Source organism: Trichechus manatus, unplaced genomic scaffold, assembly GCF_000243295.1.
Source record: "Trichechus manatus latirostris isolate Lorelei unplaced genomic scaffold, TriManLat1.0 scaffold00296, whole genome shotgun sequence".
Classification (NCBI taxonomy): domain Eukaryota; kingdom Metazoa; phylum Chordata; class Mammalia; order Sirenia; family Trichechidae; genus Trichechus; species Trichechus manatus.
Window position 1 is genome coordinate 169,257 of NW_004444232.1, and position 19,966 is coordinate 189,222.

The 19,966-nt window shown below is 39.7% G+C and overlaps 1 protein-coding gene across 3 annotated transcripts in view; it reads right to left on the minus strand.

Moving 5' to 3' along the window:
* AFF1 (ALF transcription elongation factor 1) overlaps positions 1 to 19,966 on the minus strand; it is a 215,316-nt gene that overhangs the window by 97,295 nt on the left and 98,055 nt on the right. For all 3 annotated transcript variants that reach the window (XM_023725319.1, XM_023725321.1, XM_023725320.1), the window contains exons 2-3: positions 3,900 to 4,017; positions 2,584 to 3,501 (exon numbers count right to left, since the gene is read on the minus strand). In XM_023725319.1, coding sequence (XP_023581087.1) covers positions 2,584 to 3,501; positions 3,900 to 4,017 — 1,036 coding nt within the window. The remainder of the gene's footprint in view (positions 1 to 2,583; positions 3,502 to 3,899; positions 4,018 to 19,966) is intronic.

A 19,966-nucleotide genomic window follows, 5' to 3' on the forward strand; every position in this document is an offset into this window, starting at 1 on the left:
CCATGGAGCACACTGTACTCTGACATACATGGGCCTACCATGAGTCAGAATCAACTTGACAGCAACTGCTTCCAGAAAATTCAAAATATACCTATTTTAGGGTTAGTTCTTTGCTTTTTGGGGTCCCTTTCTCCATGCCTTCCTTGGGTTTATAGAAACATTAAAATTTGAGATTTTAAATTCAACCTACATCTTGTAAAACATAAAAGACATACTCAATTTGGTGGCGTGAACAAAAAAGTAATGGCATATCCATGAGAGGTGAAGTTAAAAAAGCTAACTCAAAACCTAGCCAGACAGCTCCCATATTCCTACTTCCCAGATTTCCACACTCTTCATTCCAAGCTCTTAGCTCCTAATCCCCCTCACAGGTCACTCGGAGCACTGCATCTGCCCAACCTCTCAGTTTCATCCTCCCACTCAACCAACACCTCCACAGAGCTCCCAGGCAGGTGGCTCTGCAGCTGCCACTGGCAAGAGAACCCTACACAGAGACCAGAGAGAGCCGGCATAGCATAAGGAATGCTAACTTCAAACAGAGGCAGACTAAAAGTATACATCTACTCAATTGTTAACAGCAGATGCGTTTGTGCCAAGAAAACGCCATTCTCCCATCACCAAATTTTGGAGGATTTTGTTCATTTCAAATTCCCACTCCTCAGAAAATACGCAAGGGCCATCTTCTAATATATTTGTGTTTGAAATACATATGTTAAATCTGAGGGATTTTAAAATCCTGGTAAAAATTTTGACTCAGTTTATTTTCCCCAAAGAAGCAAAAAGTTAATCAGGATTATCTCCCTTGAAGCATCTACTGGGAAACCTACTGGCTGAATTTATACAGGTTTGCTGTTTTAACACTGACATTTGATAGTTTTATTCAATTTTCTCTAATTGTTTCAAGTGTGTAGGTTGATCTCCACCCTAGACTATAATATCTCCTGGGACAGGGACCAATACCTCTCTGTCATCCCAACCTCCATTTAAGCATATTGATGGGTATTTGGTAGGCAACACAAATACTGGCCAATTTGTCTCAAAAACTGTTTTAAAGCAATTTTCTTTTTAGTAGTTTAGTTAGGTTTTTTGTTTTGAGAACATTACATTGTTCCCTTTCTGCTTTTTAAACCAGAAAAACACAACAAATCCTATGTGATAAATAAAGCAAAGAACACCATTATGTTCTTCATTCTCTATATTATAAGGAAGGCTGACCGACCTTTTTAGGAGGAAGATCTCATTTTTATGCTCTTTGCCTTCACATCTAGTCCTCTAACTCCTACTTCCCATCACAGCATAAAATGTTCAATAAATGGTTCATTGAGCTGAATCTTCATAAACTGGGGTCAAAGGTGGAGTTCTGCCATTAAGGTCATTTCTACCATTTGCTTTACTCCTCCCCCTTCATTCTTCCTCAGCCTCCAAGCTAAGTCCCATTCTGAAGACACCCAGAAGCACTTGGAACTCAAAAGCTGACTTTAGGACAGAACCCAACCTCTTCTAAACCCAAAGTGACACCACAAAGAAGCAGATTTTCCTCCTTAAAGATAAGGATTATCTTTCCAGCTAAGGATCCTAAAGTTTCTTTGTTGTTGTTTTCTTTTAACCTCAAGGAATTCTATCTTCTGGCATTAAGTAAGGCTGATTATCTTGGTAGGCACATAGCTTTGAGTAAAGGATCTACAAATTAGGATGTTTATCCAATACAGCTAAGATACCACTAACAGATAAACTTTAAAAAACTACCCTTAATTTTGTAGTAACTGATACTAAAAGTTCATAGATACTTCTGATTCTCTCCATTGAAACATAATGCTGTCATTTATTAACTGAGTAGAAAAATGAATTTTTTCTTTGTTTAAAAAATACATCATTTTTGGTTACTTTAAAAATCAATAGTAGAGTAACATTCTGTATTATATTTATGACTCACTTTCAAATGAGATGTCACCATAGGTCTACTCTTCTTTGTCAGGTGGTTGAAAAATATATATATATCAGAACAGAACTTTAGTTTTTAAAGTTTCTTACAACTTACAGGGAGCAAATCTTTCAAAAATAAAGATAAAAGGCTTTGCCTTTACCATTTTGACCTCTTTACTTTTTTTTATGGTTTAGGCCTCAGTAAAAACTAGTTGGAGTTTAAGAAAAGATTAATCCAAAAACTTTTTTTCTTTGCATTGTTAAAAGTTCCCCTCTGCCACCCCCCGCCCCCCCACAAACAAGAAAGCAAAGGCAGCACAAAACCCTCCTGAAACTTTCCGGTGATAAAAATCTCTATCTTGATTGGGTATGGGTTACACAGGTGTATAAACTTTTCAAAACACAAAACTTTACTCTTAAGATCTGTTTTACTATATATAAGTTATTGCACAATTTTTAAAATTTTAAACCTTTCTGCAAAATGTATGTCAAGATGCCATCAGTAGTCCATCTTATCTGAGTTTTTCATAGGTTAACAAGATCCTAAATCCAAAAAGAAATTTCTCTACCCAAAAGCCACTGACGCTCCATCTGCCAGACACTTCCATCTCAAATCTATCTTCAAACTGGAATTTGCCCAAGGTATGAAATTCTACTCACCTCAACTGATTGAGAAGGCATTTTCAGCTTGGTGAGCTTTGCTTTGGCAGGCACTTTTAAATCTGTTTTTTCAAAAGTCTGTTGACGGTAGTCCTCCGGCAATGGTTTCAGTTCAGGAGACTCACTAGGAGCCTGATCTTGACCATCCATGGGCCGGACATAAGCTGTGGGCTTCTGCTGCATTGCGACACTTTTTGAGGGGAGGGAGGGTGGGGGAAATGTCTGAGAAGACGGCTGGGGAGGGGCTACCCCAAGGCTGGTAAGTGCCACCAAAGTGTCTTGAGGGGTCTCTTTATCGTGGACCTTCACGGCTAGGTCCTTGGGAGATTTGGCCGGGCAGTAGCCTTTATTGTTATTGTTACTGCTGTGAACCTTGTTGCTTCCTTGTGTCCTAGGAAGAGTTTGCTGGTTGGAATGTATAGGTGACAAAGGGGGTACTGGGGACGGCAAAGAGGAGAGTAAGGGAGAAAGTTCCCTCTCTGGAGCTGAGTCTGTCATCGAAGTACAATGGTCTCCATCAGCTCTGTGGTCACCTTTTTTGTGATGGCTAGAGCCATATCTCTCCTGACCAAAGCGATCTTGGGTCAGGTGCTGGCTGTCTGGTGGGCCATAGCTTTTAGCACGGAGACTTGGTTCCATTCTTGGCTGTGCCATCTTTGGGTTGTGGCTGATGTTACCAACAGGAAGTGGTCCAGAGGCAGGAGTGTTAACTGGCTGGTGGTGAACACTAGTGTGGAAGGAGTGGGGTGGAATGCTGCTCCCCTTTTCAGGAAATAAAGGATACCTTGGCTTTCCCAATCTATTTTCAGAAACATCAAAGCGATGAGGATGGGGCTTGGTATTAAGAAATTCCTTCACTTCTTCATAGTTTCCCAGCATGTTTTGTATTCGACTAGATAGCTCATCGCCTTTTTCTGTCTGAAAAAAAGAAAAGTAAATGAAAGAGAGTTAGACACTGAAGAAAAAATGACAGAAAACAACCATTTAATAAATCATGTTACAAAATACCATTTTAAGAAACTCTCAAAATGTAATGTGTAGCATATAAAATTTAAGGTGCAATTTTAACTCTATTCCCCTATTGAGAATTCTGTCAGACACATTACTACATATCAGAGACAAACATTACAAAAGAAAACCACAAACTATGACTGATTCTGACTAACTATGCTCAGAGAACTTTTTATACTTTATTTTCAAACCCAATCCCTAGGACAAGTTATCTTATTTTCAGTTAGGACCTCTTGAGTTCTTTTCATCACAGAGTTAAATACTGTGATAAATCAGACTTCCATTTTATAATACACAATAAATACCTTGTAGGGCTCTCCAAAAAGGGGAATCTTTTCAGGAAATGCCTCCTCTTGGTGAGCTTCCTGGTTGCGTCTTTCCTTATCTCTAATTCGAAGCAGGTTTCTGTCCTCATTGTACAAGCTGTTTCAGATGCCGCAAAAGAACAAAAACAATAAAAAGTATCAGTATCCAAGTTTTGTTGTGCATATATATGTACGTGTGTGGAAGGCGGCGAGGACAGGTCCAGGAAGAATTGACAAGGGATGTGAGTTAATGAAGGCCCAAGTCCCTTAGCCCACTCCTGGACTGAGACCTCCATTAACTGGCTGTGATCTTCCAGCACAGGGTCCCGGCTCCAGAAATCCAGGAATTCGCTCTGCACTATGGCCTTCATGGCTGAGGACTGACTCCAAAATGAACAGTTTTTTATAGACAGTGGTGGAACTGAGACACAATTAATGATATTTTTATGTCAGTTTGCAAAATATGGGGTAGAGGTAGAAGCTTTTCATCTGAAGGAGTCAGCAGGATGTGAGCTTTAAAAAGGTTGTTTTCCTGGATCAGCACTGTACGTTTTGAAAGATTAAAATCAAAAGGCTTATTTCATAATTAAAAGATTACCAGACACCCAAAACAGCATTTACTTTATTTGCAACCTACTCTACTAGGAGTGTCTTGGCATGTAAACCTGAAAAGATGATTTTTACTTCTCATTTCAGATACCAAAGATGGGAAAACACAATTTTAGATGTCAGCTCTACCACTGAGAAGTCTTATAATCTGATTACCCTACTCAACCACAGAAAAATGTATCCTAAATCATCAGCCCTAGCACCAAAGAGGTTAAAATGCATTTACTGAGAAATGATACAGATGGAAACCACAAAGAGTGAAACTTTACCTAGCATTTAAGCCTAAAGGCAGCTTAAGGGGGCTTGCCCGACTGTTAGGAACACAGGCCAATTCCTCCTGGCCTCCATAACTGATACATAAAATAGAAGGAAAATTAATGAAAATAAAAACTATAAAAATACTTTCGTCCTCATAGAGTTGCTTCTATGGGGATCTATTGAATCTTTTTTCCCTAATATCATTTGAATAGAAAAATATTCAATTGGCCCAGCAAAGACTATATGTACCTTTAGATAGTCTAGCCCTCAAGTCATACACCCTCCTCTCCTGTTTCCTGGCCTCTTCGCTCTCATGAAAACCTGTTGCCGTCCAGTTGATTCTGACTCATGGCAACCCCATGTGTGTCAAAGTAGAACCGTGTTCCACAGGGTTTTCATTGCTGATTTTTCAGAAGTAGATCAACAAGCCCTTTCTTTCAAGGTGCCTCTGGGGGCCTCAAACCTTCAATCTTTGGGTTAGCAGTTGAGAGAGTTAACGGTTTGCACCACCTAGGGACTCGGCATTCTCCTCCTATTTCCTCTGGCAAGAGCCTACTGGTCCTTCCTGCCTTTCCCACATCCTGTCCCTCTAATTCAGAATTTTCATGGAAAGCAATCCAATTTAAGCCTTGTTATTTTAAAATAACAAGTTGCTATGAATTGAATTGTGTTCCCTAAAAATATGGATGTAAGTCCTAAACCCTGACCCTGTAAACATGACCACCAGGAAACAAGGGAGTTTGTTTTGTTCTGTTAATGAGGCCATAACAGAGTAGGGAATGTCTAAATCTAATCACTTCCGAGTCATAAAAAGAGCAGAACAGGCACAGAGACACACAAGAAAGACAGACATCCCAGCGCTATGGCCAAGGAACAACCTTCCTGTCTTAGTCATAACAGAAATACCACAACAGGATGGCTTTAACAAACAGAAGTTTATTCTCTCACAGCTCAGTAGGCTACAAGTCCAAATTCAGGGCATCAGCTCCAGGAGGAGGCATTCTCTCTCTGTTAGCGATGGAGGAAGGTCCTTGTGATGCATCAGTCTTTCCTTGGTCTGGGAGCCTCCCCGCACAGGAACCCCACGTCCAAAGGACGCGCTCCACTCCTGGCACCGCTTTCTTGGTGCTATGAGGCCCCCATGTCTCTTCACTAGCCTCTCTCTCCTTTATATCTCAAAAGAGATTGGCCCAAGACACTATCCAATCCCGCAGACCTCATCAGTGTAACAGCTGCTAATCCATCTTATTACATCATAGTGATTTAGAGTTTACAACATGTAAGGAGATCACATCAGATTACAAAATGATACACAATTATACAATACTGGGAATCATGACCCAGCGAAGTTGACAGATATTTTGGAGGGACACAATTCAATCCATGACACTCCCCTAGAGCCACACTCTGAATTTGGACTTCTAGCCTCCTGAACCCTAGGGAAAATAAATTTCTGTTCCTTAAAATCACCCACTTGTAGTAATTTTTGTTATAGCAGCACTAAGTAACTAAGGATTCTTTGATGACTACTGTTGCAGAATAAACTTGAAATCCTTATTCTGGCATTAAGTCCCTGCATAATCTGGTACAGTCCTACTCTAGAAACTATTCCAGTGTCTCTGCGCCAGGCTGCCACATGCATTGTACATGCGAGTCAGTCATGTCCATTCCCCAAAACGCCCTTTAAGGGGCCGCCCTCTTGCTCCCAACCCCTACTCCAGGACCCCCTTTACTGAAATCTAACCCATTCTTTTGGGCTCAGCTTACCTTTGAACTATGATTCCCTTGCAAACCAACTCCACGTTCTAACAACACCAGACTACTTTCCCAGTCCTCAGTGATCCCCTGAACACTTTGATGCTTTTATTCCAATCATACAAATTTCTTCTGTTTCTCTCTCAATTACACACTCACATATCCGATTTTCAGCTACCAGCAAATCTCAAGTGATTCAAATGTGCCCTGCCCTAAAGGTATCCTCACATCCACCAAGCATTATACAACATATCAATTACCAGTTATCTCTCTCCCAGAATGTGAACTCCATCATAATAGAACCTCTCGTATTTATATCTCTTCTCGTGCTAAAGTATGGTACTTTGCACAGAAGCTAAATCATTAAATATTTTTTAAAATAAAAAATAGCCACTATGCTTACATTATATTTTAAACAGTGTATTTTTTAAAACTTACTTGTAACTTTTTTAGACTTAATTCTAGAAGACAATGTAAAAATAATATTTAAAAATACATAATACTCTTTAAAAAATCATCTGCTATTTTCACAGTCTTTCAACCTAAAGGTGGGGGGAGTGCGGAATGCAAGCTAAGCTACCTGGCTAAATTCACTAGGATTTGGCAGAGAATTATTTATTTAGACTATTGTATCAAAAACTTTTCCTGTTCTTGTTGTTAGGTGACATCAAGTCAGTTCCAACTCATAGTGGCCCTACTGACAAAAGAATGAAATACTGCCCAATCAGTCCTGCACCACCCTCACAAGCTAATGAACTTTTCCTAGATGATGCATATTTCACTACCAGACTTTAACAGAACTCTTATAACTACAAAATGAATAATTGATGCTAGTCGACGTACTGAAAAAGCTGGAAAAAAATTAAGCCAGAAACTGGCTGTGAAGTCTTCTTTAACAGAGTCTGAATCTCACTAGTTTTGGATAGTTTAGATTTATTGCTGCTTGGCAGTAGCACAATGGCCTTGATAAGCATTCAAGAATTCCTTTATGATTTTTGGTAATTCCTCTTGTTGGTTCAAAAAACATGAAACATTAGCATACAATCACAGAAGCCAAATTAAGGAGGGTGATCAGGAAATAACTTCTTTTTTCCTTCAAATGTCCTTTACAGTCACACTTTGAGTCATTTTGCAGGGAAAGATGGGACACTGAATTATCTTCTGAGCAACGTGAACTCCTAAGCCCAAGCTTCTCCTCTTAAAATTTACAGGACATGCATGCACACTGCAGCAGTCAAAACAGGTTGACGGATGGGGTGTGCACAGAAGGGGAAGCTGGGGCTTACCAAGGGCATCTGCTTTGCTATTCTCATCACTAAGGAAGTTCTCCCCTTCCTGACGCTGCTTGTTACAACAGTCGGGTCCCCGTAGCTTTATTCACTTGTGAATGTTAACAGGCTTTGGTTCTGCTTTATAAGGCAGAATTCTGCCCACTTTCAATAATCACTACCTTTGTCTCAGAAAAGGGAACCCCAAATGGCCAGCAGCACCAGAATTCTCAATCCTGGATTGAAAGGTGAGGATGTGAACAATCACACCTCAACCACTGCACTCACTTAATTTTCCTGTGAATTCCACACACCTAATTATCTTTACAAAAAAGTTTCACTGGGTTAAAATTACTAAAATATTTCTCTATCCATCTGCTCAGCCTTATCTCAGCAACAGTTAGGTTTTACCACAGGTTTTCATCCCAAAGTAATGAAAACTGCTACAGAAGTAACAAGGAGAACCCGATTAGACATTCTGTTAAAAACTGTTAACACTATCTTATTGCTGCCTGCTTCTAAAATCAAAATGCCTCCCACATGGGGGAAATTCCATTAAATTATGAATTCTGGTTAATTAAGGTTTTATTTCATTAGCTTAAAAAAAATGAAAAACCTACACCGGGATTTTACTGGCAGACATATGCAATACTATACCAATTTTGAGACAAACTGAATTTTTCTGTTTTTAATTTACCTTCCCCCTTTAACTGGAAAATCTGTAAGTAGTGAGGTAAGGAAAGACATCACGGATACCACTGTTCCGATGAGTTTTATGAGGCCCAGGCTTTGAGAGAGAAACTCTTAAATATAAGACACTGTACCTCTGTTAGCAACTCCCTCTTGAGTCTCATTCACCAGGCTCCTCGGTGAAAAAGACAGGAAGCTACTGGCTGCCTTTCCCCGGAGTACAGAAATTAGGCGCAGGGCCTGGTTCTTCAGGCTTGTCTAGTTTCCCCTTGCAACTAATACGGTTTTGCTAGTAGTACTGGGTAGCTTTGTGGTTTATTTATTTGGCTTTAACTTGTCGCAAGTTAGCGAGGGCTTAGAGAATGTTTTTAAAAAAAGCTCCCAGGCAAAATTTTTCAAGAATATTTTCTCTTTCTTGGTTCCATTTTGAAATTAGGGGAAATTAAAATTTTTTTTTAAAAAATCGAAAACACAATTCATAGCATGAGTAAACTTCTGTTCAGCCTATACACATCACTATTTTTAAACCAAGATGCAAGAAGTGGATGGAAGAATTTTTATGCAGGGATTTCAGGAAGCAGCCAATGTCCTACATGATTCACAAAACCCCATAATTACCTTTGGGTAATTACAAGTTGACTATCAATTTACATAATTAAAGGTAGTATTTTTTTCTCCTATGCTGAGAAAAAAATCTCGTCCGCACACACACATAGGAAAGCCTCATTCCAACATCAGCCTTGTCAGATTTCCTCTTTGTTCCACATAGAAGATTCTGAGTTACAAATCCTCCTTCACTGATTTCTCCACAGCACTTTGCATTAGATACGAATCACCTGGAGGGCTTGTTCAACTGTAGCGTGCTGGGATCCACCCCTAGAGTTCCAGTAAATCTGAGATGGAGCCTGAGATTTGCAAACTTAACAAATTTCCAAGTGGTTCTGAGGTGTACACAGAGCACATTCTTTTGGGGCTGTACTGACCACTGTATAGACCATAAGCAGCTTATCAAAAAACAACAGCAGCAGCAGTACAGCTAAGGACTACAGGCAATCCCCAGATTACCTATAATGTTCCTAAATCTGTCTTTTAGTTGAATGTGTATGCAAATCCAGTTAGGTTAACAGTTAGTTAACATCAGTTAGTTAAATGTTTGTCTTAGTATATAGTGTACCTTTCTGTGCATAGAAAACATTAAAGAAACATTTCCAGATACACTAAAACATCTCTAACGTAACAATACAGTAATAATAATAATATTTTGATGCACTAATAGCTTTATGGGGCTGGTTCCAAACTACAGGTTGTACAAGTCAGATAACCCACCCAGGGACTACCTGTACTACCACTTTCTCACTGCTGTCAAGTTGATTCCGGGTCATGGCGACCCCGTGTGTTACACAGTAGAACTGCCTCAGAGTTTTCTTGGCTGTAATCCTTACGGAAGCAGATCACCAGGCTTTTCTTTTGCTTCACCCATGGGTAGGTTTGAACCACAAAACTTTAGGCTAGTAGTCAAGGCAAACTGTTAGTGCCACCCAGGGACCTTAGCATCTATTATATAATCAGCACTGACTTAGGCAGATCACATTCGTCTCCCTATTTATGTTTCACAACAACTCTGTGAGAGTGATTAACCCCATTTTCCAAGTGAAGAAAAAAAAAAAGATTCAGAGCTTAAATAACTTGCTAATAAAAGATGTTGTTGTTGTACGCCCTTGAGTTATTTTTCGACTCATGGTGATTCCAAGTGTTAAAGAGTAGAACTGCCCCATAGAGTTTCTAGGCTATAATCTTTATGCAAGCAGATAGCCAGATCATTCTCCCGATGAGCCCCTAGGTGGGTTCAAACCACCAACTTTTCAGTTAACAGCGGAGAGGCTTAACCATTGAAAATTCAAATACAGGTCTGCCTGCTACCAGAGCTTGTATTCTCAATCACAGTTCTGCTAGCAAAGCTTTTAGGCTGTGTTAAAATAAAGCGCTAAGTAGGCATGCTAAAGTATTGTTAACTTACAATTACTCATGATTCCTTAGTCTTAAAAAGGTACACAGCAACAAATCAGATATTATCCCTGCCAGTAGATCAAGTCCAAAACCATAAAATATATTTGTGGTTAAATTTAGCCACACAAGTCTGTCCTTGACTAAGGATCTAACGGAGGGCCTTTTGAGAGAGAGATGGCTGACAGCATGAAGTTGTTCTTCAAATTGTAAGAACTGTACTACAAGTCTTATTTTAGAGCCTTTTTAAAATTTACAGACTTGTTTGAGGTCACCCTCTAGGTTCACAAGTCATCTCTAATGTGCTAAGAGACTCTTCAGATTAATTTCTTTCAAGGACAGGCTGTAAATAAACACAAAGCAAAGTAGCCATTAAAGGCCCAATAATAACGGGCTCCACTCCCATTAAGTTTTCGCTGGCTGACCTAGGCCATGTTCCCGGGGGGCCTCAACGCCAGCCCAGGAACCCACCTGGAGAGAAACAACATGAAGTCACACGGTGATCTGAAGCAGCTGACTGCTATCAAAAGCAAGCGCACGTGCAAAGGGAGGGTGCAAAGTCTGGCCACCCTGCAGACACCCATGCATTAGACCAGAAGTCTGCAAAAAAATATTTTTAGGTAGGGAATACCATGACTTTCAGTAGCCAAGTTGCTTTTGGAGCACATACAGTCCATTGTCTGTGAGGTTCAACACTGATAACATCTGAAAGATGTCTACAGAATGCATGGAACCACCTCCTCCACTGCATTCTTACTTTTAAGTGAACAACTAGAAAGACTGTTTGGAGAAACCACAGCCTTCCCTTGCCACTGCCTGGTCAGAGAGCAGTCACATGTGAAAACTCATCCTGCAGAACTGATGTGGACTGTGCCACAGATGTCTGCACCGACAGAATTCTACTGCTCTAAACCAGCACAGGAGTCTGAGTGAAGTGTTGGAACTCTAACACATACCACGATGCTCTTTTGGAGAGGTAGTGAAACTCCTGAGGTATTCAAAGCTGCTCGTTTCGCCCCTGCATACAGTCATGTAGTCAGCCCCATGCTGGGGCCTGTCAGGACACATTTATTCCACTTTTCAAATACTTCTCCTTGTGAGTTATGGGCGGTTGTGTTAAACATTGTAATAAAATAAATCACAACGCTATAAGGACTGGTGAGAGTGACTGCCCTCCCTTTTCTTTTTCCCTTGCCCCAAAAGAGGAAATACCATATGTGAAAGAAGGAAAAAAACAGTAATAAAAAGGCCTAAGCTAGGCATGAGACGCAGGGCAGCGTGCTGGCTCTGGTATCATCTGGCTGTAAGCATCTTCTTCCAGGCAGGAAACCATGGGCCCTGCTGCTAAACTAGGTTAGTCATGCAGGATCGCTGAATGCCATTCAATGCTCCCATGGCAACTCACAGCCCACAGGGCTGGCTGTGCACAGCTGACTACCCATTCATCACCCTTGACCGGCCACTTCACACAGGCCTTCCTCTGGTAGATGTGGCCAACCCTCTCTAGAACTCACGTTTAAAATTTTAATTCTCCCTTGGAGGATGGAGTGTGACTTTTCCTACGAATCACAGTAGGCATGGAAAAAACATCTGGCAGGAAGGAAAGGGAAACTCTTAAAAGCAACAATGAACATTAATTCTCGAAAAGATCAAGTTTTCTTACTATTCTAGAAGTACTATGCCATTTTGATTTGAACACACAAAGGATGGAGCAAAACTCAGTATAAGACTGCTCACAAAAGCTGGGCAACACTAGTTTAGAGAAATGGTAATTTATTTATATATCTATGTATCTATCTATACATACATACACACCTCACAAAGTGACAGAGCAAAAGAGCAGGCGGCTTGGGTTCTTCCTAGATCTGCAAATGACTTTAATTTTGGAAGCCACCATTAACCTTTAAGCCTGTGTCTTGCCGCTCTGTTTCCACCATCCTCTATTCCTACCATCTAACCTCTAGGAAACATTTTTCACATTTTGTCTTTACAAAACAAGTCAACATACTTCAAAGTCCAATATTAGTGTTGTCATTGTAACAATCCTACCTATAATTTAAATATGAGAAATCAAAGTGGCTCCATGTTTGAAGGCAGAATAAATGTTGCTTCAAAAAATGAGAAATGTTTTCCTCCCTCACTTCATGCATGCAGAAGAATTTGTAACAGGCTTTTTATAATAAAAATAACAGCTAAATTTTCCAAGGTTTTTACTCTCAACACCACCCCCATTACCTAACACACACAATAAATACAAAGAAAAAAATTAAAAACTTAATCCTAAAACAAAAAAATCTTACAATCCAATTTTATATGAAAAATAAACATTGGCCAAGTGAAATGACAAATAACATTATGTCAGCTGTTTTCCTGGATGGGCCCCCAGGGGATCATCTCAATGCAACAGTTTTCTCTGCTACCTACTTCTGGTTTGCCACAGAAGCCTGTCTTATTATAATACTTTAAAAAATTTTATGTGGCCCTATTTTTCAAATTTACATCAACCTTGAAAACACCTGCCCACATAACTTCTTACCAACTCATTCTCCTCTGAAAGGGTAATACATGATAGTAAAATTTACATTCTCCTTATCCATCATAAACTCTTTCTCAAATTCCATGTCCAAACTTCATATATTTTAAAAGCATACTGCAAGTTTTGAGACAGATTCTACCTGGGCAAACCTGAATAAAAAGTTAAGTCACAGCAACTCTCTAATGAGCAATATCATGTTAATTTACATTTCAAAATGGATCTGCCAGACACTTCAGCATATGTGTTAATGTGTAGCAAAGGTCTGAAAGGACACACACTACCAAAATCTACCAAGAAGCAGGAGATTTGCGTGGAGGAGGCGTTAGTAGTGGTTTAGGAAGCGTTTTGCCTCATCTGTTTTAACATTCTTTTCACAAGAAAGTACTCATTTACTATTTATGCAGTTAAAAGTTCTGATTAAAAAACAAATGAAATAAACATATAGCAACACTAAGATCCCCAAAAACCCACTGCCATGGAGTCAACTGCAACTCGTAAGACAGACTAGAACTGCTCCATAGGGTTTCCAAGGCTGAAATCTTTACGGAAGCAGACTGCCACATCTTCCTCCATTGGAACAGCTGGTGGGGTCGAACTACTGACTTTCTGGTTAGCAGCTGAGCGCTTAACCACTGTGTCACCAAGGCTCCCCATTAAGATCAGGGGTAAAGAAATATTGGAGTGCTGATCATTTTTTAATAATTTCTGTTGGAACCTCCAAAAACTGATTTCTGGATCCTGGTCTCAGTCTTAGATGGCTAACCAAATAGTAATTACAGACCCATGTACATAACGCAGAACTTCACTGCCTACAGTGCATTAGGGAATATGTATGCACCAAGGTTCAAACACCAGCAGATACTCTTTTTTAATTAGTCACTATAGCCCATTTAGTTTCTTTTAATATATCATACAAATATATTTTAAAAGGCATTTTTTACCCTACAGATGGAAAAGCAGAAAAACTGGCCTTTCTTATTAATTACACTAATAATTACATTAGTGGTGATATACAGCTACAAACAGAAAAGCAGGACGAGGGAAAAGGAGACAGACCATTCCCATGTGCAGAACACCCAGTCCCTGGTCTTCCAAACACATTTTAAAAAATTTTTTTAAAACTAGTACTAACGCCATCCAGCAAACAGAACAATTACACAAACAATGCCATAGAAAAGAAACTGCTCTATCAATCTACAGCTAAGAGTTAATTATTTGTTTTTATTGTTACATAAAGTGAGAACATACTGATGTTAATGACAAACCCCAGAAAATTCCCTTTCTGCCAAGGCTTCCCAGAAATGCTGACAGTACTTGCCTGCAGTCAATTCAATGGTGTTACAGAACTTATCCCCCCCTCCCCACCCCGCCCTATGGCAACAGGCTGATTTGAGATAAATCTGTCACCTGACTAGTTATTTACGTCTCCCCCTTTGGTCATAAAGGTCCCTGGTGATCAGAGCTGCTTCTGCTCACAAGCCGTGTTGGCACTGCTCATTTGGCACCAATCAGAAAACACAGCAGAAGCTGTTGGCTTTTCCCCTCAAGTCTGGTCTGTACTAGGATCAACCAGTGCACTGGCCTCATTACCATGACATTCTTCTTACAAACTCAACTGACCACGGAATCACATACCTATCAAATAATGAGGCTGGTGAAAGTCTATCTCATTACAGCCACAAATAAAAAAAAAAAAATCCTGTGGTAACCAACCCAAGAAAGAATGTAGACAAGCAAGCTTAAAGCTTCCCGCCCCCCTCCCCCTTAATGCTTGGCATAATTCGTCCCCAAGTTTAAAAAAAAAAAACAAAGTTTTGGGCAGTAAGTCTATTCAGCATCCAATATTCAGATTAAGTATTTTGTGGACTTCATCATTTCTCACTTGGAGTATAGCCTCCCAACAGCCCTGTTTCTCAGAAACAGGCTCCTAATCTCAGGCTATCCATTTTCACACCGTTTCCTCATTGATCTTCCTAAAAATCATGAATCTGACCTTGTTATTCACCTATTTAAAACCTTTCTAAGCCTCCACCACCTACAGGATTAAAGCTCCTCAGTGGGTATGATAGGAGTCCCTGGGTGGCACAAACAATTAAGCGCTGGGCTACTAACTGAAAGGTTGGTGGTTCAAACCCACCCACAGGTGCCTTGGAAGAAAGGTTTGGTGATCTCCTTCTGAAAAAAGCCACTGAAAACCCTGTGTGGCACAGTTCTACTCTGACCCACATGGGTAACCACAGAGTTGGAGTCAACTCGAGGGTGACTGGTTTGGTTTTGGTTTCTACTCACTGCCGCACCTCTCGACCACCACACCCTGCCCTTCCCTTTGAGTTCCAGCAAAAAGAAACAGTGAGGTTCTGGAAAGCACAGTTCTTCTCCCAGCCAGTTCCCTAATGAACTCCTACTAGCTTGTCTTTCAAAATCTTCCCTCAATATCTAGCCTCACTTCCACGCCCCTCTCCCATCCTCTGATGTGAATTATTTCTTTCTCTGGGCTACATCTGTTCTTGCATATCTGTTTACATTCAGTAAAACTATATGGATTCTAGACATATCTCCAGATTTTTCCTATTAGATTGTGAGCACCTTCAGGAGAAGAACTATATCTTGGGAGCGCTGTATCTAGCACAGAAACAAAAAACAAACCTGTTGCCATCGAGTTGACTCTGACTCATAGCGACCCTACAGGACAGAGTAGAACTGCCCCCACAGGGTTTCCAAGGAGCGGCTGGTGGACTCAAACTGCCGACTTTTTGGTTAGCAGCCAAATGCTTAACCATTGACACCACCAGAGCTCTACAGAGCTTAGCAAAAAGTACACCTACACCTCACTTATCAATTTTCTCATGATCTGACATTTCACATTTACCACAGTAGTAAAAACTCTATTATCCGACTATGTTGCCCATTAACAACGCGTCTGGCAGTAACAAACGCTGAGGTGCGAGGAAAGAGTTAACACTGGCTGTGACAGTTAAGGTTATGTGTCAACTTGGCTGGGCCATGATTCTCAGTGGTTTGGAAGTTATGTAATGATATAGTCATCCTCCATTTTGTGATCTGATGTGGTTATCCTCCATTTTTGCATAATGCTGATTTTCACATAACAACCTGGTCTTTGGAACCTAACCATGTCCATAAGTGAGTGGGTGTAATGTGTAATGCTTATCTTTGATTGATATGCTTCTATTCAAGTCTTTTTCCCTTTCAAACAATCCAGAATTCTGAATTCTGCCAGTCTATTTATTATTTGATGACAAAATATGACGCATCATCTGTTACCTAAAACAAATTGCACCAGACTGTTTTACCCCTCAAATGACTCAAACCTAGAAGGAAGTCGACATCATCTTTTCCTAGATCAGCAATGAAAGATGTCTCAGCTAACACCTTATGTTTATCAGTTAATGTTACAGGTTTTATTCTTCAATTTACCACACTTATTAGTCATAAAATTCCTCCAAGTATATACCACAAAAACCAAAGACCAAAAAACAAAAACAAAAAGCAGAATGTTTGGATAACGTTTACAGTAAACACACAATTTCAAATCAACAGATTCAGAACAATTTTTAAATGCCTCTAGAACAAAAACTTGAACAGTAATAAAAATCCCACAAAGGAAAAACTTTCTGTGCTACTATAAATGCATTTCAGAAGAACACAGGAGAAAAAACAGGATCCAGAGATCATTTTAAAATGCAAATCAGATTAAGTGGCTGCTCCTTCCACTGCTGAAAGTCCTCCATTGGCTTCCTATAGGAAGCAAGATTAAAATTCAAAAGCTTGGCCTTCAAAGTTTCATCCACACCATACTCCTCCCTGTTCTAATCACCACATTCCAATATATTACTTCCCCCTACCCCATCTCAAGGGAGTCCAGGTGGTGCAGTGGTTAAAGCACTCAGCTGCTAACTGAAAGGTCAGTGGTTTGACTCACCAGCTACTCCACAGGAGAAAGATGTATAGTCTGCTTCTGTAAAGATTACAGCCCCGGAAACCCTATAGGGCAGTCCTACTCTGTCATAGGGAAACAACTCGATGGGACACAACAACAACCCTTTCTCAGGGGCATTGGTAGTTCAGTGGTAGAATTCTCGCCTTCCATGTGGAGACTCGGTTCAGTTTGATTCCAGCCAATGCACCTCACGTGCAACCACTACCTGTCTGTCAGTGGATGCGGCTTGCATGTAGCTATCATGCTGAACATGAACAGGTTTGGGTGGAGCTTCTCAACTAAGATGGACTAGGAAGAAAAGCTTGGCGATCGACTTCTAAAAGTAAGCAAATTAAAACTCTATATGAACAGTCTGATCTGCAACCGATCAGGGGATGGTGCAGGGCCAGAGAGACTCTCGTTCCATTGTGCACGGGGTCGTCATGAGTCAGGAGTCGACTCAATGGCAGCTAACAACAACCCTTTCTTAAATACTAGCTACAATGGCCTTCTTTTCCTGCCTGGATCAGGCCGTGGGCAGTACCGGCTCCTCTGTCTAGATGCTCCTCTCCTAAAGCTGAAGACGCCTAGCTCTCTCATCACTAGTACATCTGAGGTTAAACATCAGCTCCTAAATGAGGTCAGGATCTAAATGACCACTTCACCTCACCAGCAGAAGCCCTTGAGCAATTTACCCTGTTTTGTCTCTTCTATCACTACTTAAATTATCTGGTTTATTCATTTATCTGTGTAATTACTGCCTGTCTCTCCACCCGCACCCATAAGAGAATGTAAACTGCAGGTTAGTCACCTTTCCTCTTTTGCTTCTCTCTATATATCCAGCACTAACCCACTGCCCTAAATGAGTATTGGTTTAATGGATGAAATGATTATATATTCTGCATGGAGATCCAAGAGACTTAAGTAAAAATGTTTTTTAAAAACACACATTTTGAAGTTAACAGAAGCATTTCCAAAAGGTAACTTAAAAAAAAAGAAACTAGGTAGTTTTGCCCAGCCTTTTCTAAATAACTGATAAACACATCAACAAATTCTCAAGTACCACACAGAAAGCAAGAGAAAAACAAATCATTTCCAATTTCATCTTCTGTCTCATGAGACTTCTGAAATGTCCCTAAGCAACTCCTCTCTCAAGAAATTACTCAAGTGAAAAAAAAAAAAGAAACAAATTATTCAGGAGCAAGTTTTTTTTTTTTTTTTTTAAGACAACTAACTCTATAGTCCATAAAAGATAAAACAGACTAAGTGGATGCATTTTTGTCACTTAACAGCTTAAGCACCAGAAAATTCCAAATATACACCAAACTGAATGAAGTACACACAATAGGACAACTCTATCATTACAAAAGGAAGAGTCTCTCCGAACAACTGGACTTTTAACACACACATTCCAGAAGTGACAATAAGGAGAACCATCTGAAACTGGACCAACGTACCTGGTACAGCTTTAGCCAGAACAAGTGCTCGGCGTTCAGACTTGCTAACCAACAGCAAAAAGCAACAGGAAAAGGTTTACACTTGGAAAATAAAAGGAAAAGCAATGTCTGTGTATTGATAAGAAGTGGGGAACAATGGGATAAAAAGGAAACTGGCAAGATGCAATTCATTTCTCTGAAGAAAATCTTAAACATTTCTCCTTTAAATAAGTACATAGAGACTATCAACACATTTTTCAATTACTGAACAAATCAAAAAAAGTGTAGAGTTCCTCCTGTTTCCATTTAATGAAGCCCATTCAATTACGGAAGAGTATATTTAAAACTAAATGTAAGTATATTTAAAACTAAACTCAACTACAATCAACACACAAACTTTTAGTACTAGAACCCACTGCCAATTATATTTTAAATCTAGTTAAACAGGCTGCTTGTGGACAAACTCATACAGAGCAATAAGCTTTCTATGACTCAAAAGTTTTTTTTTTCAGGCTCTAGCAAACATAAAAACAAGACACATATCAAATCTCATTCACACATTACACAAAACAGACAACAAAAACGTAAGAACAGAGTACTCATATAAGTGTTTTCAAAGAACGATCTGGGTAACTTCACAACTATAAGCGCTTTTTCCGTTACATCTTAGCTTACATATATATCTCCCTTTGGTTATTTGGAGCTCTGGTGGGATAGTGGTTAAAGCGCTCATCTGCTAACTGAAAGGTCAGCAGTTTGAACCCACCAGTTGCTCTGTGGGAAAAAAGATGTGCATGAAGATTACAAAGGAGCAGTTCTACTCTGTCCTACAGGGTCACTATGGGTCCGAATCATCAACGGGTTTGGTTTTCGTTTTTTGGTTTGGTTATTTAATTACACTTGTTTCCACAGAAAGAATTCAATATCATAAAAACTATTCCATTTCATTCCACAGACATTTCAAGTAGGAAGAACAGGGACATTATTATAGGAGACGAAAGCTGGAAACATGTATTGGTATTTTACATGGCAACAAGCAACAATTACATGTTTCTAAATATACTCATTTTCATCATAACCTCAGCTCACCTCCTACAACCCGCTATAATTGGCATCTCCTTAAAACTAAACAGTAAGTCATTGTTTTTCTGGGGAAGTCTTCCTTCATTTGACCTCTGCTAAGCTGTGCTGGGAGCCTTACAAAGCTTGTCAGGATTCTTTGGGCTGGAATTTGGCCCAGTCATTAACATTTATATTCAGAATATAGCCATCAACATTCATATTCAGAATGTATCATCTTTTTCCCATCACTACCAACAGGCAATACATCTTCATAAAACAAAGGGTATTCATCAAACCTAATAAAGCATCCCTCTACCTTCTTCAACCTTAGAAAACTACAATCTGACAGCACAGCTGGTTGAAAAGGTACAGTCAAGGATTTTTAGAGATTGTCTGTGTTCTTTATAATGCATTAAAATTTTGTAGATTTTTACTGTCTCTCTGAAAAAGAGGCTAATACACATTTATGGTAAGGAAAAAATAAGCAGACATTCAAAATTACCAAATATAGC